The sequence below is a fragment of the Tympanuchus pallidicinctus genome, unplaced genomic scaffold (assembly GCF_026119805.1).
Source record: "Tympanuchus pallidicinctus isolate F22 unplaced genomic scaffold, pur_lepc_1.0 scaffold12, whole genome shotgun sequence".
NCBI lineage: Eukaryota > Metazoa > Chordata > Aves > Galliformes > Phasianidae > Tympanuchus > Tympanuchus pallidicinctus.
The window spans coordinates 10,098,183-10,124,784 of record NW_026294637.1 but is presented as its reverse complement, the minus strand read 5'-3'; the positions used below and the strand labels follow the sequence as shown (position 1 = coordinate 10,124,784).

The window sequence follows — 26,602 nt, the reverse complement described above, 5'->3', positions numbered from 1 at the left end:
AAAATGCACTATTTGCTTGCATGGGTTACACATTAAATAGTATTTCAAAGGAGAGCCATCTCCTTATGCTGGCAGATACTGTATTTTCAAGTGTGTCCTTTGAGACAAGCTGTATGCAGGAATGTTTAACAAACTGAAAACAAATTCATCCCTAACATAACTTTAAGGAAATCAATAGAATCATACAAGGTAAGTAAGAATTTGGCTTAGTGTTCCTCTAAACTAAATTAACCACCTAACTCAAAACATTGGCATTTTTTTCCTTCGAGCTCTGATTTCTGTCAAGGCAACAATAAATACCTTCACATACTGTTCCTCTTACTCTTGAAAATCCCTTTTGGCATATTCGGTCTGTAAAACAAACAGAATGACTGTTTAGAATTGTATAGTCCAAAACTCACCATTAGCTTCTTGTGCAAAAATGATCATGTGAAAAATTATCTACAGTTTATTGTTGTGAGTGGTCTGAATGCTTAGACAATATCTCAGTATTTTCTGAAATAATAAAGAGGTAAGATGGGTCATACATAAACTATGCATACTGTCAGCCATTATCCTGTTTTGCCTCCAGTGCATCTTAGCTAGCTTACCCCAATATGGTTATATTATTCCTGCTTTGTTCAAATCATTCATTTAATTTGGTCTCAGCACATTACAGACATATTTACCAATGATAGACGAGGATGGATTCTGCTGAGGTATCAAAGACGAACTGAAGACTTGAACAAAGTAGCAGCTTTTAGCATGTGTAAGTAATATCTCATGCACATTCCTGCGTTCACCTGCTTATCCCGGGTTCCCAGCTCACCCCACAGTTCAGTCTAATTATCAAGTGCATATGCAGATCCTCAACTCTGATCAACCATATGATTCTCCAGATCATCAGTTAACGTACAGAGTATAATAATAAGGGCTACTCCCTCTCCTCCCTCCATTACCACACCAAAAAGATCCGTTTGTTGCAAACATTTTCTTGAAAGCTCCAGATCACTGACTATAATAAACAATGCTAAAGTTATGCAGCAAGTTACAAGCTGTAGGCATGGTCCTTTCCTTTCAGAATTTAACTTGTAAACTGTTTACTATAAAATCTAGTTAGAGCTACTTGCCGCCTCTCAATATTTTGACACCTCTTTTTATTTATTTTTTTCCCCAGACTGAAAAAGGAATTAATGCTGCACAACAGAAAAAGTAAAGTTACTAGTCTGGCATGTGACCAAACTATGACAATACGTGGGCCAGCCTCACAAGAGGAAAAATCCTAGGCTCCTGAGAATATATGTTATATCTTACAGAATGACACTTTCATCACAATAAAGCAAACCTAAAGAAGACATAGAACAGCGCCTCAGTCTCCTACAACTTTATGGATTAACTGAGAATAAAAGCTGGGTTTTTTTGTTTTTGTTTTTTAAAGTGAGTATCTGCCAGGGATTTGATAGCTAGATGCTTTTAAACAGCTAGTCTTCTTAAGCTTATTCCCCTGTGTGGAGCGTTAGATTATTCATGCGTTTAAGTAAGATGGATAGACTTGTAATGCCACAGTTGTGAGGTACAGGAGCTGTGAATGGAAATTTTAAGCGAACAAATGGAGAGCGTTACCTCGTTCACACTGCGTACACGGGCTACCCCAAGCAGCACCCAGTGTTGAACAGCACTCAGACTTCAGAGTTGCTCCATTGATATTTATCTCACATCTTCCATCTACCATGTTCTGCCAACAGGTACCCTTAACAGTTTCTGTCAGGAAAAAAGAAAAGGTATTGTCAGGCAGATAGTTAGAATTATACATGAAAATATTTGAAAATACATTTGAATTTAACCATAAAAAGAATCATACTTTCATCCTAACTTAACATATCAGACCTGAATTTATTTTAAAACCTCTTAATTTATCTTTTTCTATGACAGACTATAGCCTATAGTCTCCTCAGCAAGGAGCCCTTCCAACTCTTAGTTTATGTTTATTAATCCCAACAGAGAATATCTCAACACCATTCAAGACTTCAGTCGTGGTAATTTTCTTATTACTCTGATTTAAGGTACACACAGAAGAACAGGGTAGCTATGAATCCCTCTTTCACTTTCTTACCAGGTCCCCCAGTCCGGATATGTGATCTTCTCATCAAGAAGAGGCAGGAGATGGCTGAGGACCTCCCAGAACCACAGTTCAATAATTTTTTCTAATTAGGCAATATCTATAAATTATTATCACTCCAGAAGAGCTGAAGGAAGAACCTAGAAGTCCACCTTGTAGTGAGCAAGTCACAGCTTTGTCCATGGCTCTCCAGAGCTGGTCTAAGCCAAACACAACTTATTTATGCTCCATCTCAAAATAAAACCTGGCCTTTCCTGAGATCTGATCTTAAGGAGAACATGTCCACCCCTCTTGCAGGAGGACTTAAATGGGCGAGTCCAGTCCTGAAGAACTGCTCTGATCATTCTTACCTATGAGTTACAAAACTTTTTATCTCTTTCAAATCTGACATGAAATCACTCCCATGTGCTAGTCACACTTTGTTTTCACCATTACTATGAGTACATGAACACTTAAATATTGTTTCTGGAACATTTTCCACTGAACGTAACTACAGAAGTTATTTCAAAGTATTTTCTAAACTGAACGTCACTGGACATTTTCAACCAGAAAGCAATATTTTTAGAAGAATAAATACCTATGCAGATAGTTCTTGTTGTATCCAAAGTACTTTCAGGAGAACATTCACAAGCGAAAGAGCCTGGAGTGTTTTTGCATACCCCATTAACGCAGGGATTAGATTCGCACTCGTCAATATCTGTAAGAGAAGCACATTGCTGTTAGTGCCAGGAAACACTAGCAAAAATACACATGGCCTTTATCAGCTGAGGTTGAACTGGAAGAAGCTCTTCTAATAGCAGGTTTCCTCATATTCTGGTTTATTCATGAAGCTCTTCACAGCAAGCTAATGATGCATGTGCCCTAAAGACACTCTAACATATCAGGACATTAAACAACTGAACTCAGCAGCAGCACCTCACTTTTCTGTGATATCCACCTGTTGCCCTGCTTTTGTGGTGATACCATATTGCTTAAGTGATTTGACACACGTCCTGTCTATGGATCAAAAAGGATTCAGACAACAACCCATCTGGCTCTGTCTTATCCACAAAAGAGAAAAGATTTGTAAAGCCTAGTAACTGCCATATTTCTCTCACTCTTGGCACAATGCAGGGCAACTGCATCATCAGTAAGGAGTGCTAGTACAGACCTGACACAGGCTATTCCACAAGTTTATGTAATGTAAAACTTTCATGTTTGCGTATAGCATCTCCTCTTTTCCTACTTCCCCACATTTTCCCTTTTTTTTCTTCCTTCTTTTTTGTTTTATGTTCCATATGCAATAATCTCAGAATTCAAAGTATATCTGACACAACACAAGAACAATCCCAATGAATCAAATTAGAATGAAATGAAGTGCCATCCATTACCTTCACATGTTTTTAGGTCAGGAGTGTATACAAATCCTTTGGGACAAGTGCAAGTGAAACTTCCAGGGGTATTTCTGCATTGCCCATTATCACAAAGCAGCATGTTCAGCGCACATTCATCAATATCTATAATGAAAATTAAGAACTATTAAGATAGAAAACATTCCTAGACTAGAAACTAAAATAAAATTTCCATATTTATAGCCACATTTCATTAGGTTTTGTGTGTGACAGAAGGAAACAAAGGGATGAGAGAGAAAGAATACTTATACACATCTTCCACCGTTTATCAAAGACATTAAATAGATTTCAAGATTTTTGAGCAGACAACAGGTTTGGAATTATTTCAAATGGAAATGACCACTCCAAGTAAACTAAAACTATACTGAAGATCCCATTACTTCACCTTCCTTCTTCATGAAAGCTCATTAAAATAATGAAAGCAGTAAGTTATATGAATTCAAACTGCACAAATGTTACTAACAAAAAACTATCATTTTCTTTTTGCTTTTAAATATGGAATAATGCAATTTTTACCCCTATATATTTTTCTTGTGCTTTTTTTCCTGCGCTTTATTATTTAGAAGGCTATTTTGCTTTCACAAGAGTGTATACCTGATTTCATAATATATGGCAGCCATAACACTGTTTAAAATAAAGCTGAGAATCACACTTTCATCTTGCATTTATTATGGAATAGGTCTATGCAGTCTCTAATTCCCTGAGCAATAGCCACCACACTCATGAAAGAAAAGAGATGATTGCTTTGGAAAGATTTGCTTGTCATTCTGGTCTTTATATCACCATTTTTTGCCAAGTCTGCTCTGAACTGTCTTAGATGTTGTGGTTAATAAGGCCAATGTGAATCTACACTTGTTTCAGAGTTGAAAAATTTAAACAGAAATGCCAGTGCTAAATTTCAAGAGCCCTTAGGAAATCTTTGGAAGAGCTGTGATCATTAGAGAGGAGTACCAAGAAGGTGGCAATGGGCCATGAACGGCAGGTGAAGATCAGGAGAGACCCCAATAGCAGACAGGAACAATTGGCTAAGACAGGGAGGCCTCAGAAAGCATTGAGAGAAGTTGGAAAGACTCAGAGGGTCAGCTCAGCAGCTGGGAACAGCAGAAGTACTCGGAAAGGCAGGGAGATTTGCAGAATAAAGCAGACCGTGTGGGAAGCTTCACAGGAGTTCAGAAAAATTGAGAGAGGGCCAGGTAGAACATTATGGAGGAATGGGAAACAGCTGTGATGGAGCATGGATGTGGGCTGCAACAGGGCAGGCTGGGGAGCAGCTGGAAAAGTTACAGATGGAAGGGGAGAAGAGAAGGGATGCCATAAGCTACAGACAGACACTGAAATGGGACATGGATAATCAAAGCCAAAGAAGAAATGGGAAAATGGGATAAATTACATCATGACTTTTATCAAAGATGAATCAATTCAGATTTTTTTTTAAATAAGATAGTGGATAGTTTAGACTGGAATAACAAAGATGACTTAAGCCTTTTAGGTTTAAACAGAGAATACAGAACCTAAATAAAATTATCATGAAAGCTGGCAAAAACAGGAAGGAATTTAAGAACTTTAAGGTGGATCCAGATGAAGCTGAAGGAGATTACAGTAGGGTACATTAAAAAGGAGAGTCATCATAATGGAGAGATGATATTAGGAATGCTTTTTAAGGATCAGTCTTGGGAAAGGTCCTATAAAAATCTTTTTGAATGCAGAAATAAAAAATGAATGGGACCAAAACCATTAACCAACAATAAACTGGAAATTATTGCCAACACAGAGAATCATGCAATTCTTTAATCATGTAATTCAATTAAGCTTGACAACATGAATGAGAAATAAAAAGCAATCACTAAGGTCTGAAAACTTAGTTAGGAGATAACACTAACATGATATAAACCAGAACTCATCAGTTGGAGGCAACTGAGAACAGAGAGCTCTGAGTGTAACTCCCAGATAGAAGTTGACTGATTCCTGAGTACAACACATGTTTGAGAAAAGACTCATTCACTAATAGAATCGATCCAGATAGGATTTTCCTGGGATCAATGGAATACACTGCTTGGATGTCATCAGAAGACTGTATAATGGTTGGGATAGTTCTGTGCCAGAGAAGGCTGTGGCATTTGCTTTTATGAAAAGACTGAAAGCATGGATTTGGACAGTTTAGGCAACAGAGTTTGAGAAAGGTTATGATAATTGTTTATAAACACTTCAGGGATAAGTGCTGATGGTGCTAAATCAAAGGATAATATTAGTTCAACATCAAGTGGTCACAAACAGTTGAAAATTTTAAGAGTAAGCTAGAAGAAATTTCTTATCAGTTGTACAAAGAAAATTTGGAACAATGCAATAATGCAGGAGTGGAAGAAAGGAATCTAGAGGGATTAAAGTAAAGTGCTTTTGATGGTAATGTGAAGTGGAACAAGAAAACTGTTGCTCCTGGAAGGACCTAGCATGCTGGTGATCTTAGATTTTTCTAATAGTACACTGTAATTGCAAGATCTTTTCATTTTGAGAAACTCTGAGGTCATGAGGCATCTGTGAACTGACCTAAACTGTCAGTGATTTGAATTATCAGTAGTAATGGTCACTTGTATCCTTACATTGGAGGACCTAACAAGCACTGCTAAGCACCAAAATTAAACAACAATAACAAAAGAATAGCAAAATCATCCAGAAGAGCAGCTATTGGATATGATGAAATACTGAAGGAAAAGGCAAAGAAGGATAAACACACATATCAAACTTCACAACAAAAAAGTGGACATTCCATACCAATGCAATTTTTCCCAGTTGAATCCACTTCATACCCAGGGTTACAAATACATTTGTATGTTCCATGCAGATTCTCACACCTTCCATTGGGACAGAGATCAGGATCCAGTAAGCACTCATTAATGTCTACGTAAATGTTAAAAAATAAAAATAAAAAAATAAAAAAATAAGAAATAAAAAAAAAATAAAGAAACAACAAAAAATCCCACTGTCAATTGTTCAGGACTGTGCAGATTCCCCCTTCTAATTCTCCAGAATAGAATAAAAAAAAAAAAAGGATCCCCTTCATTCTGATTTAAGACCATCTCCTCTAGCCCAAAAACATTTAAAAGAACATGTATCATAGATATGAAAGAGGATAACTAACATCCCTCCTTTCTGAATGTTTTTCCTTCTTTACTGCCGGTAAATCTACTAGTGAGCATTGACTGACTTAAGGTTTGCAATTTTTATGGTGCAAACACAAAGCTTTTGCAGTAATCACTTGCTCCTGCTTTGTAATAATTAACCAAGCACTGCGGCCTGGCCTTTCAACTGAGATGAAAATAAGTGAGGAAGCTCAGTGTTCAGCATGATTTTATTCTTCAGGATCATTTCAGTTGAAAAATGCAAATACAACTTATGTGATTTCTAAGTCATATAGGTAATAAAACTGCCCAAAGATTAGACACTATTTTATAACAGCTATCATATACTTTCAATGGCATAAAATAGGCCACACTGATGAAATGGAATGTTCCACTTATTTCATCCTAAATTCATCTACCGTGTTACATTCACCTAGATAAGCCTTCCTACCTCTCTTTCCAGCCATCACCTCCTCCAGCATATTTAACAAATCAAGAATATCCAGGTTCAGTTAGAATGTGAATAGTTTGAATTACATAAGGTGATCTTACCATTTCCTCCTGCAGTCATACCAGATCCACTACTGCACAGAGCCTGATATTCAGCTGGAAAAAAACAAAAACAAAAAAACTTACTAGAATACTTTTCCTAGCTCACTGCTTTCACTTTCATCATCTACAACACATCAATTAATTATTCCAATTTAATATTAATATTTAATGCCGTTCGGTAATTCTAAAAGAAAAATAAATGTCCTCTGAATACTCTGAGCCTGTGAAACATTTTACACTCAGGGTCTGCACCTCCTGATGAGGATGGATAAGTAAATGGAATCAATTCTACTGTCAAACAAAATCAAGTGATGCAAAGGTGTTTTGTGCTGTACAGCTTAGAACAGGACTTCATAAGAGAAAGGACCTAACGCTGGGCAAACCTCCTATGACAAGATGGAGCTCAAAGGAATTCACCATTCATATAAATACACGCCATTTCCCTCCTATCCCCTGCTGCTTGAATAATCCCCTGCACTGAATGCAAAAGAACACCATTCTGTTTAGAATGGAACAAACTTCTGCAGAGTTTCTGAGGAGTAGAGTAACAGTGTCTTCCTTTGTGGGATTCTTTTTCAATCTCCCTGATGTAATGTTTCTTTGCAGGAAAATTTCTCCTTTACTCCTCCACTCAAAGCCCAAAGAAATGTTACACTTCAGTCTGAGGGAGATGGTTTTTTGTTGTTGTTGTTTTAAATAAAAAACACAATTGAGAGGGCAGACAAAACAAAAATGAAAAATAGCTTCCACTTGTGTAAGTGTTCTGCTAAAGTAATTCAGATATAAAAGAGAAGACAGTGATACGGAGTCCAACGTTTACAAAAGATTTCAACTCTACTGCATAGTATGAAGGGCCCACCAATAGCAGCAGAGGCTGCTGGAAAGGCTCCTTGCTGTGGTAGAATTCCCATGTTGTTATGCTAAATAACGTGGAGCATTACAACATGGTGGCCAATAAACGCTTGCTGAAGAGCTCCCATAAACTCAACGAGCCTGATCTGTTCCAGTTGCCCTTCTCTCTCTAATGCTTTACTTAAAGCCACCAGTAAAACTGAGTTTTAAAAAATGAACATGAAATATTTTCGTCTACAAAGCAGATACCAAGTCAGTGTGAGATGTTTTTGAGTTACGTATTGAATGGCATATTTTGTTGTAACGACAAATTTGCTGAGTGAAAAGAATAACTTGACAAAGTTGTGCTTCAAATTAGCTCTCTTACAGTCACCTCCACAAAACCAGGGTCTTTTTATTTACTGGCTTTAGGATAAGGATTGTGTCAGTATAGTCTTCTTGGAAGACATGCTTTCCTAAAAGCAGATTCTACCCATGAGAATGATTAGGATTCCTCTCTTGCCAAAATGCAGTTATGTTCCAGACAACATCGCTTGGTGGGGATTTTGGTGAGAGACTCAAACATTCTCAACTGTCTTAATCAGGCTTTTATTTTTGCACTGACTATCCAAATTCTATATAAACAATTTAGAACACTTGGATGATGTAGAACTCAGATAGCAAATATCTGACTGGCAGGTGTACAAAAGTATTTGAATATATGAATTGCTGAAGACATTGCCATGAATAATTGGAGATTGAAATTACGCTTTTAGTAATTTATCATTCTAGAGGTTGTTGTGTAACAATCTATTTTCACGCATGTAATGGATCCAAGTTGAAGGAGGAAAGATTTAGGTTGGATGTTAGGGGGAAGTTCTTTACAAGGAGAGTGGTTAGGCCCTGGAACGGGCTGCCCAGGGAGGTTGTGGATGCCCCGTCCTTGGACGTGTTCAAGGCCAGGTTGGACGGGGTCCTGGGCAACCTGATCTGAATGTGTGTGTTTGGTGGCCCTGCTAGGCAGGGGGGTTGGAACTACATGATCCTTGAGGTCCCTTCCAACCCGGCTGATTCTGTGATTCTGTGATTCTGTGATTCTATGTAATGACTCTGGAACAGATATGGGAATTTACTGTTGCCCCCCAAAAATCTCTTCTAGTATTCCAACATGCAAAATAGCAGATTGCTCAAAATATATAATTTGTTGTATGACAACTTAATCCTTCAGATTTAAGATTCAGTGTTAATTCAGAGCTGTATTTTAACTTCCTAAAAATAGCTTAGCAACATCTTAAATTAGAACATGTACCAATAGTTATGCTGTACCTGAATTTTGTGCTGGACAGGGCTGACAAGGCTCCCCGAAGGCATAGTCAGTGCTGGCACAGCAGCACTCTGATTTTGTAACTGCACCAGTTAATGGTCTCACACATTGTCCTCTCTTGTAGCCACCATAGCACGTGCTTCGCATATGAGTATCTGAAAAAAGAAATCCCTCTTAATCCTATTATAACCAACTATAATGCCATAAATTTCAAGTTTTAAATCTAGCTCTGGTGTCATAAACACTGTGAAATAACTGTCAAAACAAATCATTTTTTGCCATTTCTCTATGCTTTTCACCCACCTATACATTTGCTACACTTGGGACGGGAAATTCATCTTCCTCTAGCTTCACTGAGTTCAGACATACAAACTAGTTACCACATTTGAGGACTTAACCCGCATTAGTGAACTACAGAAACTGTCACTGTGGGCTTTAATATGCAGCAAATGTTTTATGTGTAATGAATTACTGTGTAATGAATTAACTTAAAATTCTTTTATTGACCCTATAATACACTTTAAATTCCCTTCTCTTTTGCATTTAAAATAAAAATAGCTCTTCTGCCCATAGCAACTCTGTCAACTGAGGTAAATTAATTACATACCTAAGCAGAAATTAGTGAAAAATCCCTATTTGCAAGGCTTCTGAATGCTAATTGAAGTTTCCTTAATGACAGCAATTGTACAGTACATAGGGATGTTAGAATTTTAAAATAAAGAAACTCAAACCTCCTTTATTTATAGAGAAAAAGAGGGAAGTGAAAAAATGATATGACCCATATTAAAGAGTTGAAAGACTAATTAAATCTTTAGTGAAAAAAAATAATTTTAGGTTGACAGAAATGGGGCAGATTCTCACCTGCTCACTCACTCTCAACAGCACTGTGCTATATAGTCTACATGATTTCGTAATTTGGCCCACACATTTTTTCCCTTTAAACACAAATGGAAAGAAAAAATAGCAAAATAGGTCACCAAAGTAAATATCCCAGAGCTATTAATATCTACTAGTGTAGTAATTCACTACCCTAACAGGCAGCAATCCATTAAAAAAAAACAAAAAAGGTGAATTCTACATTCAAACTGATTTGTCCGTGAGTTTAGCATTAATGCCTCAGCACTGTTAGTGACCTGCTCACATTGAGTTTATCTTACCAACACACACACGTCCATCGAGGCCTACTGCAAGGCCAGGGAAGCATTCACATCTGAAAGAGCCATCAGTGTTCACACAGCGTCCGTTCATGCATATTCCAGCTGTCTCACACTCATCGATGTCTGTTGGAGAACAGAATGAGCTTTATTAAATTAAATTACATAGTGTTCAATGCCTGGCTGAAACTTGCGTTTGTGCAACTTATTTTCAGCTGAAACTTGCGTTCGCTGCTTACTTTCAGTGCATCCTATATAGAAAAATATCACATGAAAATGGAAACTAGTTCTGATAAAGATCTTATCAAGAATGATTAAACAATTCTGTGAAAAGGAAGAGAAAAATGCAAAATTCAGGGAAAATATGAGAAAAAAAAAAACCCACACAAATAAAGCAGCCAACAAATTGACTCTCCTAGCACTTTCCTGCAGCTCAAATGTCTACATTTTCCCTAAACGTTCTCAGGAGGTACATATTCCAAAACAAGGGTCATTCAGGCAAAAACGGTATAGGAGGAACGAGGAAACCGTGACTGCTAAGACAAAGGACTTCTGTATTGTGTAACAGGGTATTCCCTGTCTATGTTCACAGTTCGTTTGCATTGTTAAAAATCAGTCCAGATTGCAAATTGAATATTTTACCCTCTCGTCCTGTTCCGCTCCATGGGGTGCCTTCACAGGGACACCAAAGAATTTCCTTTCCTTCTGCTGCAGATTCAGTTTTTGGAAGAATATCTGATTGTTCATAGTTGGACCTGTCTGTACATAGCATCTTGCTGGATATCTGCATGATAATTGTTTTTTTCCTATCAGACGTTCATTACAGGCCATACTATAAACTTTTAACAGACAAGCTACACTCCAGTCTTGAAAGGAATTTCTTAATGATTTGTGCACTGAGTCATTGCTCAGCACAAGCTACCATCTTTGCCCAACATCAGTACGTTAAACAATAAGATTCTTAGCAATGAAATACCAGAATAGAGCCTCATAATATTACCAGACTTTCATAAAAAGATGTCAAATTAGTACAAAGAGATAAAATTATAGGATGCCTATCCTGTTAATAGCAAGATTCCCTAGTCACAGATTATACCATTATTTTATAAGTGATTAAGAAAAGAAGTGTTTAAAATACTGTTTGGAAGTAGGTATAACCTTTATAAAATAATCACTTCATAACAACTCTCCTTAATATATACAAAAGACAGCGTGTGTGTGACAATTTCCTTTTTTCTGACCTTAAAAGGGCAAATTGAGAGTGAAACACCTCTATGTTTTACTTAGTTTGTGTTGTTTGGCATAAAACATGGTTTGTATGATCCAAGATTCCTTTTTCAAACTGCATTTTTAAATAGAATTATATTTAAGTACATGGGCTCAATTAATTTCAACTTCACCCTGCAATCTTTTGTGCTGCTTCAGACAAATCTTTAATGCTTTTTCCCTCTTTAAATTTAGTTCTTACTCAATGTAAGTAAAAACTGAGTCAGGACATCAAAATGTGTCCATGTTATTTAAAAGTACTGACAGTTTTTGCTTAAAAAACAATGAATTCCTTGGACAGATACATATGCTCAAAAAAAAAAAGAAACACCAAACACTTTCCTTTTTGAAGGTTACTTACAGAAACAGAAAGGCAAAGTTAACAGTTTTTTGTTTTTTTCTCTATTGAATTTAAGAAAAAAGATGTTGTAAGCTAATAATGGCTGAAATGTGCAATCCATTTTGCTCTGCAGTGATTTACAGATGTGCTGAAAATACTGTCATCAGTGTTTTATAGAGAGGTACCCTTGGTCATTCAGTATTGCAGAGGTAGCTCAAATCCTGACTCTAGTAAAGAAGAGCAAAATGCCTTTGTTTTAGCAGGCTGGGATTCCACCCTGTAAATCAACTGCACATGCAGGCATACAGTCTAAATTCCTAACCCTGACATGGCTTAGCAGTAGAAGTCACCATTCTGAAAACGTCAGGAACTCTTTTCTGAATTTGGTCAGAATATCTCAACCTGGTTCTGGAAAACCACCTATTACATTCATTCTCCATGTCCAACTGGTTTCAGCCTTTTCTGCTTAGCTTGCTCAGCAGTGCCAGCTGGGTACTCTAAGTCCTCTAATTTTAACCAGGAAAAATTTACTCAGACTACTAAACTGCCACTTCCAGTTGCCTTGCAAGAGCTTTTATAACGCTTTAAAGCTCTGCCTGTTTGGTGTAAGTATTTCTGAAAAACTGTCTGCAAATCATCAGTGAAATAAGCTAATGGTGAAAAAGTTTAATATGTCTTGTATTACAAGGAATACACAAGACTATAGTGTAACATTATTTTCTGGCATGTTACTTCATAAAGTCTGAATGGAATTTTTACCAGACAGCCAAGTATATGCCCTGTACTTATAATAAAATTCTAATTTTATGGAACTAAGTGTCAATTACAGTAATCCTAACTTCGGGTTAGAAATTCTTCTTAAGATTTCAAAATTCAGCTTACAGTGCATCAAATGAGATGTTTATAGGAGTGATACGTTTCATGCTGCAATTCTTATACTCTTTTGTTAATCCTCCAAAGTGCTCAGCAAAAACACGTGTTCAATTCCATACTGAAATTGCTCAGGCAGGTAGCCAATCTGCTGCAGAAACGTCGGTTTGTACATACACACATCCCCACCTCGTATGAGCATCAACTGCTTTAAAGCTTGTGTAAGATCTTAATGCATTTAGTGCACAAACGATTCAGGATATACAGGGTGAAGGATGAGTCTTTCAGGGGCTAAATGTTCTGTAGGACTGAAATTATTTACTCTGCACATGCTATATACAAAGAGGAGTCAATAACAAACACTAAAACGTACAGAAGAAGTCACTGAAGTTTGATTTTAAACTTTCATTCAAGTGACGAGAGACATTTACCAGAAAGTTGTGTACACTCTAGCCACTAAATTCCTGGGAATTATTTCATGATCCATTGGGTTAGTGGAAGAAAGAAGACATACAAAGTTGAGAATAAAATTACTTTGGGTGTCAAGGTCCCAAAACCTGGTTTGATTTTGACACAATAGTAATTTCACACATAATGAATGCTTGCATGCTTATTCATAGAGAGCAAGGCTTACTGTAAGTGTTGAAAAGCAGTGGGAGAAATCCCTCACTTTACTATAAAATCTGTTCCAACTTTCAGTAGGAATCAGTTGAGTTGCCTGCAATTTTGGATAATTTTCAAACATGTTCCCTTTGATGCACAGAAGAAACATTTCTCTAGGTCCAGAAACCCCATTTTGGCTGCATCCATACTCCTGTTTAGCCAGGAGGTACGTAAGAGATGCTGTGAAGACCAGTATCTCAAGTTTGATTTTGAAAGAGTCAGAAGAAATTTATGTACCATTTTCTTGGATGTCATTTCAGTGAACAGCGTGATGGAAAAAAAAAAAAAAATATATATATATATATATATATATATATCCATCAAACAAAATTTAATAACAACAAAAAATACACAGAAAGATGCTCAGGAATAAAAACAAGACAAGTTTTTGGGCTGAGCTTGCATGAGAAAGTCGCATCCCTGATAAAGACACAATGGTCTTTGAGAACACAACTGGCTGGTGAACCAAAGCCTGTTGGGCAATGAGGTTTTCCCTAACAAGTTTGAGACCAATTCTCACTGTCTTCCCACACACAAACCAGCAGGAAAACAATCTTTGACAAAGCACAGACACACATCTATGGCTTGGAAAACAGGTAAGAATGTAATTAAAGCTGATACTGTAAGCGTGTTAAAGCTGCAACCAACACAGACAGTAGCTTGTATGGTAATAGTACCCTTGTACAGATCCACGCTTTTGTCATTTGAGAAATTAAAGGACAGTTCATTTTCCCAATTGAAACAACCTTATTGTAAAGCATGAATGGGGGCTTCTCTCACTAAAAATAAATGAATCCCCTGCCTGAAATCTGGTCAGCACCAGGTTGCACATTTGGTGCAAAAGGTACCCAAATGCAAGAGAAGTTCCAGACGTATTACCAATAAATCATAGCTCTTGTTTGGACCTAAGCCTAGACACTATGCAAGCTCAGATCTAGGACCCATACAGTGCTCAAAAAGTAAAAAGATCCAAATTAACCTGCCTTTAATACAGTAACTCTCAAAATCCAATTATTAATTCAAACATTAAATGTTGTTACTGGTTCCCAGGATGCTGCTGTGTATAACAGTGTGACTTTAAAAAAAAAAAAAAAAAAAACAACAAAAAACAGTTGAAGTGTAAGCAAGCACTTCTGTTGCTTGATTCCAAGAGCTGAAAGACTGCACACTTTTCAAAAAAGAAAAATCCTAAATAATTTGGCCCTGTACTTGTTTTCTTCTTATTTTGATTTCTGATTTGCATTTGTACAATATACTGAAACATGAAGATTTATAGACAGAAAGTTTGCAGTTCCTGATGGGACAGAACAGGAAATCTGATGACATAACTAGCAAGCAGAATACTGCAGCATCTCCCACAAGGGCTATTGCTGAACTAGTGCAGGAAATGAGAAATACAATTTTGCTGTGGTACTCATGTCTTCATCTCAGACACATGGGCTACTGTGCACTTCTCAAAGATACTGTATTGAGTAGGAACACCCAGGCACAAATGAGGGTCAAACCCCAGAAAACCAATGAGCAAGGATGTTTGGTAGTCTAAGGCAGAAAACTTCAAATGACAAATAAAAAAATTGAGATATACTGAAATCAAACTGCAGAAGACCTCATAGGCCAAAAAAAAGAAAAAAAGAAAAAGGAAAAGGGAAAAAAAAAGAGCTTAACTAGATTGGATATAACAGCCCCTGATCAAAGAATATTTCCCACTGATCAGTTAAGGCTATTGCTTAACACTGTGGAGAAGACTGAGTGCTGTTTTGTGCAATAACAAATCATTCCAGCCAATTGAAAAATCTGATGAGAACTCTGCACAGTACTTCTTGTCCCCAAGGATCACTGTAACAAAATTAGGCAACTCTTGAAGCTACCATAGAATTCTGCTCTCATGAACCCTTTACTTATTGTGCTCACCTCTGCAATAGCGTCCATCAGATGCCAGCTGGAACCCCGGTTTACAAATACATTTAAAACTGCCATCTTCATTGATGCACATCCCATTCAGGCACATATTCCTTATGTTGCATTCGTCCATATCTGAAAGTGCATATAATAAACATAATCTTAGTGCTGTTTACATACAAGAACTTCTAATTTCGTCCAAAAATAATTTCCTGTGTGGTTGGTCAAAACCTTAAAAAGGTGAGAAGGTACACAACTGAACAGCGCCCACAATCTCAACGTCAACAGAAGCCAGGTTAGAAGCAGAGGGCATTTGGAATGGCAATGAACACTTGTGTTAGGACTGAAAACTTCTGTAACTTCTGTTTGATGAGCATAAGACTTAGGATGTGGGAGACTCCCAACACTATTCAAGCATGCAGAAGCACTCTGCATTCTGTTGCATTTTCATCATTGCTTCCATTTAAAATAAAACATATTCCTCCCTGGACTCCGCATAATGGGTCACATAGGAAGGTACTTACTAATTATTGCTTCACATTGGCATTATTCACTCTCTGACCTAATGGCACAGCATGAAGAATTCAAATAGGAAAAGGTGGAGGTCTCAGACAGTGCTACTCTGAATCCTGCACAGCCAGTTAGTCATACACACACAAGAATTCTGTGCTTGATTTAAGTAAGCTATTACATCCTCTTTACTCTTTTACTCTTTATCCTGGCACAAATCAAATCCATTCTGGACATTAGCTACAAGAAAACCAGCACTATTTACTAGTTTCATGTAAAGAATTATACACAGTAACATTAAGGGATGGCACGGCCCCGTGGTCTTTACTGATTACTGTGTGCAGATGTGTTCCTAAGAACAAAACTCAACGCATTACAATGCCAGAGATGAAACTGTTTCATAAGTGGATGCAACAGACATTCTGGCAACATATGCAATGGAATTAAAAATGTTTTACCAGACTGCTGATGTCCTGGTTCTTATTACTATTAGCACATGGTATTTGGTGGGAAAGGAAGAAATCAGAATCAAGTTTTTTTTTCCAAATTATATTCATTTTCAAATGTATTTAGGCAATACAGTTCTGTAATTAGATACTTAAAAACTAACTTAAAGTGCTAAACTATATCTAAAAAAGAGTCAGGGAAAACAGTTTTAAAATGTCTGTCTCTACTAAGGATTAACAGAATCACTACTAGCACATAAAATCATTGGATCATAATGACATTACAATGTATTCAGAATCATGCTATTTTCCTTAATGCTGCAGCTGTCTTGGACAGAAATTACGCTTCTAGACATAGTGTGTTTTCTTTTTACTTACAGGCTGTCAGACAAAAATAATTTATGATTAAAAAAAAAAAATCGTGTATCTATCCCAACCAGGAATTTTGGCATTAAATCTTTGAGCTGAATCACTGAGATAATATTCTGCCAAAAATGTTTCTAAGAACAGTGCTTGAAATTCCTTTAATGTATGAATAGATCATTGGGAACCCTCCCAAGGACCTTGGGAAGCATGATAAAGAACATTCTTCTTTTTTCCCCCCTCTTTGCTAAAGGTCCAGGAGGTAGGAACACATCAATTATGTTTACAAATTTTTCCTAAAATGGTTTGTATAGGTCAGACCAGATTGCATCTGCATGAAACACATTTCTAGTCACCCAGTTAGATCCCATACAGCATACTGTTAAAACACACAGTAAAATCAGGCAGCATGTGACTTGTGCTCCGTTTTAAAATGTGCTCCATTTTAAAATGTACCACTCCCATCAAAGAAACTGCACTTTGCGATAGTGGTATGTGCTATTTCTCCTGCTGGACAGACATCCTGTTGAGGTTTGCCAAGCCAAGGCTCCAGAACTGGCTGCAAAAGACAGTTTACTTGCCCTCCCAGATACAGCGAAAGGTACTTAGAAATTCAATTCCTTGCTCCTTCCCTTCCCCCCCTACCAAAGGTCCTTTTATTTTTTATTGACACGAACAATCTCTTGCAATTACCGATACGGAGTGGCTCCAGAGAAGTCTTACCTTCACAGTTTTTCCCATCAGCTGCCACTTGAAAGCCAGCGTTGCACACACAGTGAAAACTGCCATCTGTATTTATGCATCGTCCATTATTGCAGATACGGCCATTCTGTAAGCATTCATCAATGTCTGAAAGCCAAACAGAAAGAAAAATAATGTTTGGATTTTTTTCTTTTTTATACTTGGGAGGAATTTTTCCCATTTCCCCACTCCCATGGTTTTTTTAACCCCACATGGAAACTATATTCACCTAAGAAAGAAATTATTTTCATTTCCATAACCAAATGCGAAAGGTGGGGAAAATGTTCATCAGCTTGAAATTTCAAGTTGCTGTGAAAGAATTTCAGTGAACATTACCCTGCAGCTTGCTCAAACATGAATCAGATCTTTTTAACTTTTTTTTTCTCCATTTTCATTCCATTTTTCTCCATTTTCATTCATCATGAAAATGTTTTCACTGAAATTTAACTTAACAATAGCTAACTACTGAAGGAAAGACAGGGGAAGCTTGTTTTTGTAAGGTAGGAAGGAAGATTGAGATTTTCCCACCTCAGAAGATATTTCTCCTGCTTATTTTATATTTGAAACATCAGCTCCTCATTTCCCCCTCTCTGCAGGAGGTGCTTGGCAAGTGCTTTGGAGGACCTGAATAGTGATATCACACAAGGCTGGCAGCTCTCCCTCGCCTCCAAACGAGGGGAGAGGAGATGCTGAGACAGACTGTCTAGACATTTTTCAGATTGCTCAGTGTTCTCCATCAAGGCCTGGACCATCTCCCAGAGATTCCTGCACACAAGGGACTCCGTTCACAGAGATCTCAACCAGCCTATGCAAATGCATCTAATGTATAATCACATCATCTTCACAGATATTTAGGGGGTGCCCTTCTCCAAGCCCTCTTGACAGCAGGACACTAATGTGCTTGAGGAAGGAATAATGGATGAGGAATCCTCCAGCACAGTGCTTCTGATCTCTAGGCAGGTATTTGAGGGACTGATGCCACTCAAAATCCTGAACTTCAATTTGCAGCACTGTAGTTCTGGGAAGCTGCTAAGAAATCCATTAAAATAAGTGTTTTGCCAGCAAGGAAGCAGGCCAGCAGAGGCAAGAGCTGCTCAAGTGGCAGTGGCAGCTTGCATCTCTCGACATCCAGCAAAAGCATACAGGCTTGAAAAATGTTTTCTCAACTGATAAACAAGCATAACTGACCAGTAACACAGAAAGTGAGGCTTTTTCAGTGCTCTGTGCCTTTTCCTTACTTTCATGGCACTCAGCTGTCCCCGAGCTTGGCTTTAGTTACTCTGCCAGTTTTCTTCCTTAGGGTAGGCAGAAATGCTAAATCATCTCAACATTTTCCTGGCCCTTTAGTTTTTTAGGGTTCATCAGGATCTTTGCCTTCTTGCATGGATAAAGATCTTACACTAAAAGAGGGCAGATTTAAGTCAAACTTGAGGAAGAAGTTCTTCACTATGAGGGTGGGGAGGCACTGGCATGGGCTGCCCAGAGCAAGGAGTAGATAAACAGCTGGTCATCAAGAAGATTTCATTTTTCAGAAGGGGATGTAAGGAGTACATTTGCTGTGAAAAGCATATCAGAAAAGGCAACATTTGTGTATGCAAAGAAATAAAATAATATACAAAATAGTCATGTAAAGTAATTTTACAGCAAATGTTGACTTTGGGAGGCTCCAATGCTATATGCATATTTTGCCAAATGCATCCCACTAGCCTTTTTCTTTTCCCTAAGCTAGTCCTAAAAATACCTTCAGAAAACAAAGATTCTGCACATCTTAGCACTTTCTGAACTGCCTGTCAAGCAAGCACAGTTCTCATAGATTGCAAAGGAACTGCTAAGTGACCACACTTTAATGCCATTAAGCTACTGGGCTTCTGACAAGCATGTGTTTGTGTAATGAATCAGTCAAATTAAAAGCGTGTGACAAAAATGACTCATAAGTAAATTCATCACCACTGAGACTCCACTTCAGCACTCCTTCACCACTAGCAAGCTGAGTTATGAAGATGCTTCTACAACTTGGCTGTTTGGCAGCAATTAGCAATACTCCCAGCAACATGCAGCAGCAGTGCTGGCTCTGCGCGTCACCCTGGATTGGAGTAAGCTTCTGTACCACAAATACATTTTGGATTCACAAAGGAAAAAACACACTAATGCAGCTAACTTTCTTTTGGCTCTTTAGAAACTGCTTCAGAAAGCAAAAACAAGCTAGGATTTCGAGCATTCGAATTTATCCTGCTTCATTTAGATGCCACATTTTTTATGGAATATCAAAGTAGTCATTAATTCTCCTGCATGTTGTCTCTTATTATGGCTTAGTGATATAATGTTGCATCCACCTTTGCTGTTCAATTACTACCCCAGGACAGTTTTGGAGTCTTAGAACCCTTATCACTGAGGAGTGATGCCACTCCTGCAGGAAGGCAGGATGAAGACAATCAGCACTGTTACTGAGCCTGTTCTTCATAAATACCAAAAACAGGGAGTCTACAGCTTCACTGTCTAGCCCTTTCCCATGCTCTGCTACTTTCTCATACTTTATCTAAGCTGTCATTGTTGTACTGTTCTTTGATTTCTTCCTCTTACAGTGGAGAGGAAGAATACATGGACACTGTGCTCTTTATCTACTGGAAGATTTTTTTTTTCCTTCCACCTCTATTAGTCTCTCAATGATCTCTTAACAGTCTTTTCTCCAGCTCCAACTGGATTCTTAATCGTCCTTAGGATCCTCATGTATCAAAAGTAAAAATGATTAAACAGTTAAAAATAATAATGTCTTTCAGTTCATAGCCACAAATGATGCCAAGATACTTCCAGCACAGGACAAAATGTCTTTCTTCATAATCCTGCTCTTAGAAGGTCAGCTCTGGCAGATTAACCATTTCAAAACAGTACTTTTATTGCCTTATTTGATCATTCAAAAAAATAATAATAATACATAACAAATGTTAAATGTTGCTTAAAAATGATTTTTCCCTTCTAGCATGAATACAATAAAACAGATTTGGCTCTAAAACAGTGATTTACCTCGGCACTCTGTTCTAGTTGGTGTGCTCTGATACCCTACTCGACACTGGCACATGTAGGATCCCTGGGTATTCACACAGTCTCCACTGATACATGGATTCTTCTCACATTCATCAACATCTGCAAAAAGAACAGTATATTTTTATTAAGACATTGGCTGAAAGGCAGTCAGGTCTGCAGAGTTATTTTATTGTTTCATAGTTGTGAAATAGTGTACTGCAATCTGAAAGGAAAGGGGACACCACTGAATTCCCAGTAACAGGACATCACATTCTAAGTTAAATAGGAACTGGGAAACTCAGCAAGACACTGAGAGTACTCAACAAGACAAGATACTACAGTAAAGGCCTCAATCCCATACTTAGGCATTTCCAGCCCCAGAAGTTACAAAATTATTGATAGAAGCAAAATCTTCCATGCATGAGACAGCTAATCCTTGCTGTTATTATCAGGCTCTATCTGAGTTCCAAAATCTAAGGCCTTCAGAGTCCAACAGGATACTCCAGATCAGATGAAAGAGGATTTGTTCCTTTTTATTTTTAGTGTGATTTCATGACTGCTTTTTATTTTAATTTTTTTTTACAATAATTCATTTGCATACTCAAAGAGCTGGTAGCTTTCTGAATCGGTTATCTTGAATCACTAAGGAACATGTCATAGTCACAGGTTAATTAGGAATTCTTATTTTTGTATAATTCTGTGACAAGTTACCAGATTTGCTAAATGCTGTCCTAAAGACAAAGCTACTCCAGAAGTAAATTTGCAGTTGAAAATGGTTTTGACACCATTTTAAAAATGAAGTCTATTTACTGTTGCTTGGGGTTTTCTTCTTGAGAATGTTCGTTTCCTATAAGAACTCAGAAATCATGTAGAAAATAGAAAGTTGGCTTAGAAATTTCCCCCATTATTTAAGGTAGAAAACCTCATACCAATACATTCCCCTCTAACGTCCAGTTGGAAGCCCTTGTTGCACTTGCAGCGGTAGCTCCCAGGAGTAGGAATGCAATGCCCATTAAGGCAGAGATGCCGGAACAGCTGGCAATAGTCAGTGAAGTTCACCGGCAAGATCACTGAAACAACAGAGTTAGAAAAATATTTTAATAGCTCGTCATAATCATTTTTGGTAATCTGCAACTTGGACAGCATTTTCCATAAAAAGTCAACATTTACCTTTCCTCACAATGTGAATTACATACTACAACCAGCACTGAAAGAGAGAAAGTAGCACTACATCTCTAAGAGATCTGTCTGAAAACAGCTAGCAACCACTGCCTTTTTCATTGTGATAAACCTGATGTGTTTTTTTCCTTTCATCCTGCAAAAGAAAAAAAGAGGAATCTACTCACACCTAGGGGAAAAGTGGGTGAGTGGCACCCCAGATCAGCAGAGTTGGAATCATGGTTCAGTTATCTCTATTTCCACAGAAAGCCACTGAAAGAGGGCAGGAATAACACTGGAAGGTATGCCTATACGGTCTTTGGCAGGCAGATGTGAGCTGGCTCTATTCGTGCTCCCAGCTGACTAGAAGCTGTGCAGCTACGTCAGTGTAGTGTCAGGCCTGAGTTAGCATACTTTGCCTCTCAGGATTATTAGCTCAGCTTGGTGCTGACCCAAGGCTAAATAGCTTCAGCTGGTGCCAGTGGAAATGGAGTCTGCCTGCATCTGTACAGAGCATGGGTGAAACAAACTTGTGCTTATTTGCAAAAGACTGTGTGGTTACACCAAATGTTTTCAGGTGGTACGTGCCTACAGCAGACTATATGTTCATTTAGTAAATTCCCTGAGAAAGGAACAGAACAAAGAATGCATCACTATGCTGCTCTGGCTTCCTCCTCGCTCTAGGGAAATCTTACCCAACCCTGTGTATCACTAGAACAGAACCTTCTTCAAATTGGGTTCACTTCAGTACACACCAGACTAATATTTTTATCTGTACATCTCCTACTTGGCCAAGCAAGAGTGAAGAAAACAACTTGAAAGAAGCAGCTTTCTTATAGCCAAGCCCTTTAAAGTAAGTAACAGTCATAACTTAAGAGCACGTACATGCAGCAAAGCTCTCAATAGCCTTAAACAAACATAACTGTTATTATATATACATCTCAGTACAGATAGTGAGGATGTAATGCTGTAATCCTATTTTAAGGAGAAAAACACTACCTATAAGGTATACTTGCCATAAAATACATGGTAACCAGGCTATGATTAGAAGGATATCCAGTTAAGTTCCAGATAAAGTAAACAAGAGATACCATGAGCTGAAGGGAATATACTGCACCTGACAAATGTAGTTTTAAACAGAAGCTAAATGCAAATAGTGTAGCAAAAGGTAAATGTTTCCTTCTTACCATGAGGTGGTGGAGCCCGAGACGGATAGACAATTTCTGGCTGTTGAGGGACTAGGGGAGGGTAAGGACCAGGAAGAAGGGGTGGAGGGATGACTTCAGGACGGCCTGGAGGAAGGTCAGGTCTTGCTGGCAGCAGAGCAGCTACTGCGCACAATTTGCGATACTCATCTGAAATGTGAAAACATGGATGCTGTGTTAGACTGCTGCAGCATATCCCATTTTATCCAATTCTCTGCCTTTTCACAGCATTTCAGATAAGCAATAACAAATTTTAAACAATCTGGAAACCCTGAGCCTATATCAGTTTTCTTCATAGCAATGAGCTTTGTTCTGTGAATCAAATCATTAATCCAAAGGAGGATATTAATACTGCTTGTCAGAAGAGTGTTAGAAAAAAAGATAACAAAACTGACATTCTGGATATGAAATTTAACAGTGAGGCTGCAATTTGGTCTTAATCTAATTTTAATCTGATTTTAATCATCAGATCTTTGATGAACTCGGTGAAAAGTTTACCTAAAGAAGGACTTTTGGACATGATCCCAAGTTAATTTAATACAAAGCTTGCCATAAAGTTAGAAAAATACTGAGCAGGGAAAAAAGCCCAGTTTCAACTGGATTTCTTAAAAGTTAGTCTCCTAAAACAAAGAAATATAAATATTAGCCAAGAGGCAAAACCAATTAGAGAATGAATGCACTAACACTATTTCACCGTCCAAAGAAAGTTTGCCAGTAAAAGCAGAAACCAAACAAGGTGCATTCTAAGGAACACAGAGAAATGGAGTCTGAGCCACAGAAAATTCCTCCTTCCCCTAATGGGAAAATGATCTGTTTTGCTGTAAACAACGTCTATACTGAGTGTCAGACATTCTTTTATTATCTCTATTAGTGGCATCTGTCCTACTAACCCACTTTCTCTCCTGCCCCCAACTCTTTTGTCCTCGGGAAGTGTGGTTTTGGAAAATTTGATCCAAAGAATGCACATAGAGTATCACAATTAAAGATCACATTTCCAGCTGACCTGATTCATGTCCGCAATTTGTGTGTACACAAATTACTACTTGTGCAGACAGTATCTTGGAACTTCTAAATTTTAAAGTTTATGGCATAAGAGGGAAAGGGAATTATGAAAACAAAAAGCTAAAGAGATGCATGAATTGCTGAAGCAATATAAAATGAGAACTGAAAAACAAGTTCAGTGTTGGGAGAACAAGGCTGAATATTTCAGCCTTCAACACTTTTATCACACCTTTTTTTCCACTTGTAAAACATATTAGAAATTCATCTGGAATCACAGAGGCTTTTTCAACAAACATGGTAGCCCAAAATTCTGCCCTCTCTGATTATTATCATGTTTATTTTAATGCTCTTAGGTAATCAGTTTTTTTTATTTGTCTATTCATTTCCCTCTAGTGTTCCTTAGGGTGATTTTAATCTTTAAATCATTTCAAAGAAGTATTTATTGTATTTTATTTGTTTTGCTCTAGCATTCTATTTTGCTTATTCATAACTAAGCTGCATCTGTTCTCTGTCAGTGGTCTATCTGTGATAAAATAGACAGAGGGATATTCAGAAGAAACAGAATCTGCATAACTGCATACACAAACTGCACTATGCAAATGTTTGCTAATGATGGTTTTAAGAGTTGATTCTCTAATCATCCATTCTCTACAACCCACTGATCAGTCTCTGTGAAAGAAACAATACTGTATTTCTTTTCTACTCTGGACTGGTAATGCCCAATTATCCGAAGGCAATTCACCAGGAGCAGAGGCCTTCCACACAAAAAGAAGTCATGGCCTTGGTGCTGCCCATTTACTGAATGGAATTAGCACACATGAAGGAGCTGCTTAGGTGAGAATTGAACAGATGCATTAGTGGATGCCTGAGACACCACTTTTAAAGCATTTACAGCATCAGTGGTGAACACTGCCATTCCACATAAACAATTATTGCCATGTTATGCAAAAAAATACAGTGCAAGCCCTTTTTATTGTAACTTTAATCTCCATGTATAATTTCCAGCCATAAACAACCTATTTTATAGTACCATCTGATCTGCTGCTCACACTGAAAATGCAACCACTTGGTTATGTTATGCAGCTAGTGCTCCACTTCATGTTGCTATGTACTCCTATTTCAGAACTAGAGACTTTGGGACACTGATACACTTCACAGGCAGCTCAAAATTCCTCATCTCGCTTTCTCAGGATATACTGAGGAATAAGTGAACATGATTAAATAATGACAGCAATAACTTGCACATATTTAAGTCATTTCAAATAATTTCAGAATATATTTGAAACAAGCAAGTTTGGTCTCTATCTATATCACAATCCGAGTCAGGACAAAAATTTGGAATATAATCATGGGGACACCCTGCACGGATTTTTGCATCAACAAGTCCTGGATGCTAACTCTTCCTCATTCATCTCTCAGTCAGCACCGTGAGCTGAATTACTTCACTTTTCCATCCAGCTTATTCAGCAGTCAGATATCAATAATTAGAAAGTACGTAAAGAAAACAGGGATTGTCTCAATCTGTTAAGATTGAGGAGCTGTCTCCTCCCCATTTCAGATGAGTATCAGTAGATTACACTATTTTCTTAGCATCATTTGTCAATATTGGACATTTGACATATTTAAAAACTATTCGTAAAATAGTGTCAGAACCAGGAAAAGACCTTCCAGAGTTCTGATCTTGGATCCCTCTTCAGTATTATATTCCCACTCAAAGAATTAAAACCAAGAATTACAAACACTCCCGTATGTGACCTCTGACAACTCAGAGCTAAACTGCAGTACTGTTATGACCTCAGTTCCTCCCTAAACCTTGCACCTCTCATGAGCTTTGCCCTAGCAATCCTTAAGCTTCTTGTGTTCTTTCTTTCCAAGGCAGTCCTAAACAAATTCAAAACCATATTTCCTCCAATCCCTCACACTTAATTCTACAATATTCTCTAAATTCTAATCTCATATTATCTGGGGATCCTGATACACAGCAAGGCAATAAAGTACAGCACTTTTTGGTAGCAGACAGAAATTATGTTCTTTGTCAAATTCTGGTACAGCATCTCAGAAAGCTAGGTATAAGGGAAAGGAAACCCCAGTTGTCCAATGAGAACAAAATTACAAAGGGTTCTATTAGAAGGCTCTGGAGAAAGTAACTTGAGCCTAAAGAGGGTGTTGAAAACAAAGACCAAATCAGGCTACAAATCATCAGTAAGCAATAGGTCAAGTCCTTTGACTATGTTTGCTTGCCATAGCCTGTCCTGAGCAACCTGCCATAAGAGACTCTTGTTTGAGCAGTGGGATTAGACTAAACGATTTCCCAAGGTGCCTTCCAGCTTCAATTATTCTGTACAGTGCTGTAATGAAAACATTACTGATAAAAGAAAATGACTGCCTAATTCAGTGCTTGATCACAGCCATAAAAATACAGGTGGATTCATACCAGTGGATCTGATTGGGCACATTTCAGGGGCGCTGGCTGCAGTAGAAGACCAGCATCGGCCGCTGTCACAGCAACACTGCATTTTGGACAAAGGCTGTGGGAGCTGATTGCCACAGCGCCCATTGGTCAGAGTAGAGAAGCAGTATCCAGGACGCACATCTACCAAAAGAGAGAGAAACGGATATGTAACCATCAATCCAAAGAGGAATATGACTTTA

At 37.8% G+C, this 26,602-nt stretch overlaps 1 protein-coding gene across 5 annotated transcripts in view; it reads right to left on the bottom strand.

Annotated features, from left to right (window-relative positions):
* Positions 1-26,602, bottom strand: part of FBN1 (fibrillin 1) — a 147,314-nt gene that overhangs the window by 58,762 nt on the left and 61,950 nt on the right. For 3 of the 5 annotated variants that reach the window (XM_052671923.1, XM_052671920.1, XM_052671921.1), the window contains exons 9-22: positions 26,385-26,543; positions 22,931-23,098; positions 21,515-21,655; positions 20,586-20,705; positions 17,547-17,672; positions 15,517-15,639; positions 10,470-10,592; positions 9,315-9,467; positions 7,158-7,211; positions 6,259-6,384; positions 3,469-3,594; positions 2,676-2,795; positions 1,603-1,740; positions 301-351 (exon numbers count right to left, since the gene is read on the bottom strand). The exons of the other annotated variants lie outside the window; for them this stretch is intronic. In XM_052671923.1, the coding sequence (XP_052527883.1) occupies positions 301-351; positions 1,603-1,740; positions 2,676-2,795; positions 3,469-3,594; positions 6,259-6,384; positions 7,158-7,211; positions 9,315-9,467; positions 10,470-10,592; positions 15,517-15,639; positions 17,547-17,672; positions 20,586-20,705; positions 21,515-21,655; positions 22,931-23,098; positions 26,385-26,543 (1,728 nt within the window). The remainder of the gene's footprint in view (positions 1-300; positions 352-1,602; positions 1,741-2,675; positions 2,796-3,468; positions 3,595-6,258; positions 6,385-7,157; positions 7,212-9,314; positions 9,468-10,469; positions 10,593-15,516; positions 15,640-17,546; positions 17,673-20,585; positions 20,706-21,514; positions 21,656-22,930; positions 23,099-26,384; positions 26,544-26,602) is intronic. 5 annotated transcript variants of the gene reach the window in all.